The sequence below is a fragment of the Myotis brandtii genome, unplaced genomic scaffold, assembly GCF_000412655.1.
Source record: "Myotis brandtii unplaced genomic scaffold, ASM41265v1 scaffold698, whole genome shotgun sequence".
In the NCBI taxonomy this organism is placed as follows: domain Eukaryota; kingdom Metazoa; phylum Chordata; class Mammalia; order Chiroptera; family Vespertilionidae; genus Myotis; species Myotis brandtii.
This window is the reverse complement of record NW_005370731.1, coordinates 403,987-405,644: the sequence shown is the minus strand read 5'-3', so window position 1 is coordinate 405,644 and position 1,658 is coordinate 403,987. Positions and strand designations below refer to the sequence as shown.

Here is a 1,658-nt window from a genome sequence, read left to right as displayed (position 1 = left end):
CAGCATACCTGCGCATCCACGCGGTGAAGGACCATGGGCTCCAGGCCCCGCGGGCTGACCGCATCCTGTGCAAGCTGTGCAGCGTGCACTGCAAGACCCCTGCCCAGCTGGCCGGCCACATGCAGACCCATCTAGGGGGGGCCACCCCCCCTGTCCCGGGAGATGCCCCCCAGCCACAGCCCACCTGCTGAGGGGGACCCCCGCACCCACCAGGCAAGGCGTGGGACATGGCTTGGGGGAGATGGTGTGTGTGGGACAAGGGGGCTCAAGGGGCCCAGTAGGGGATCTCAGGAAGGCCAGGGATGTCCATCTATCACTCAGGTTAGGGAGACTTCTGGGAACAGAGAGGGCCCTTCAGGAGAACTGGGTAAGGATGCAGGCCGAAGCCTCTGGGGACCAAACAGGAAGTGAGCAACGGCTGTGTCCCAGGGGAGGGAGTCTGGGGCCAGGGGCAAGGCTCTTGCCATTCAGATGGCGCTGTGATCTGATGTTTTTCACCATGCAGGTACCGGTGAGGTCTGTCCAATGGCAGCGGCGGCGGCGGCAGCGGCAGCGGCAGCAGCAGCTGCATCAGTGGCAGCCCCTCCCACAGCTGTGGGCTCCCTCTCTGGGGCCGAGGGGGTGCCTGTGAGCTCTCAGCCACTTCCCTCCCAGCCTTGGTGAACTCCTAGTTGGGGAGGGGGAGGGGGGAGAATGGAGGAAAGTCCCTTGGTATCCTTTCCCCCTCCTCTCTTCCCATCAACTCCTCACTGCTTCCCCCACCACCCAAGGAGCCTCCTGAAGGAAAGGCGGAAGAAATGTTTTCTTAGGGGAATTCACTAGGTTTTAACGATTTGTTTCTCCTGCTCCTCTTCTCCCTATCAGACCTGCCCCCACACACACCTGTCCCCTTGGTTGTGTTCAAGCCCCCTGGACAGTGGGCAGGGATGGCAGAGGACAGGAGCGGCCACTGCCTTCACCCCTCTCCTCTCTGTAACCCCCTGCCCTGCCCTTCCAGGGATTTGTGAGCCTCCTCCCTTGGTGGTCCTTGCGCTCCTTCCAGTCCCCCCCTACTGTCTGCTGCCCCTCCCTGGGGAGTTGGTGCTTTTTTTTTTTCCAGGGGGAGGGAGGAGAGAAAGGAGGGGAATCAAAGATTCTGTCCTAGAGAGGGGAAAGGTGAGATTTGAGAAGGGGCAGAAGCAGGGAAGGCAAAGGTTTGTGCCTTCGTAAGGCAGGGTTGTTTAGGGTCAGCCCTAAGCATACTCCTTAAGACTCTGTCAGGGGAGAACAAGTCAAGGGGAGCAAAAGGAGCTACTTGGGCCGGAGGCAGGACAAGAAATGGAACTTGAGGAGGCCAGGGTAAATGGGGAGGTCCAGGGACTAGAGGTGCTGCCTGGGGGTGGAGGAAGGCAGCTGCAGTGTCTCCCCCTTTCCTCTTCCACCCCAGCTCCAGCCCCGGCCTTTTCATCCCTCTCCCCCAAGATAGAAGCTGTGGCCCTGGCCATGTCATCGTGTTCCTGTGTTCCCTGCATGTTCCCTACCCTTCACCCCCTCCTCTTGGCGTGGATCCCATTACAATAAATTTTAAATAAAAACTTGGCTCTGGCTTGAATGAATTGCTCTCACCAAAGTCCCTGCCCGCCCCCCGCCCCCCCCCCCCCCCTCATGCCTTCCTCAGT

General features: G+C 60.1%; 1 protein-coding gene across 1 annotated transcript in view; it reads left to right on the top strand.

Annotated features, from left to right (window-relative positions):
* The window catches only part of MAZ (MYC-associated zinc finger protein (purine-binding transcription factor)), a 4,357-nt gene extending 2,779 nt beyond the window's left edge, over positions 1–1,578 (top strand). The window contains exon 5 of the mRNA XM_014529779.1: positions 506–1,578. Within this exon, the coding sequence (XP_014385265.1) occupies positions 506–663 (158 nt within the window). The 3' untranslated portion in view covers positions 664–1,578. The remainder of the gene's footprint in view (positions 1–505) is intronic.
* The last annotated feature ends 80 nt before the right edge of the window (positions 1,579–1,658 follow it).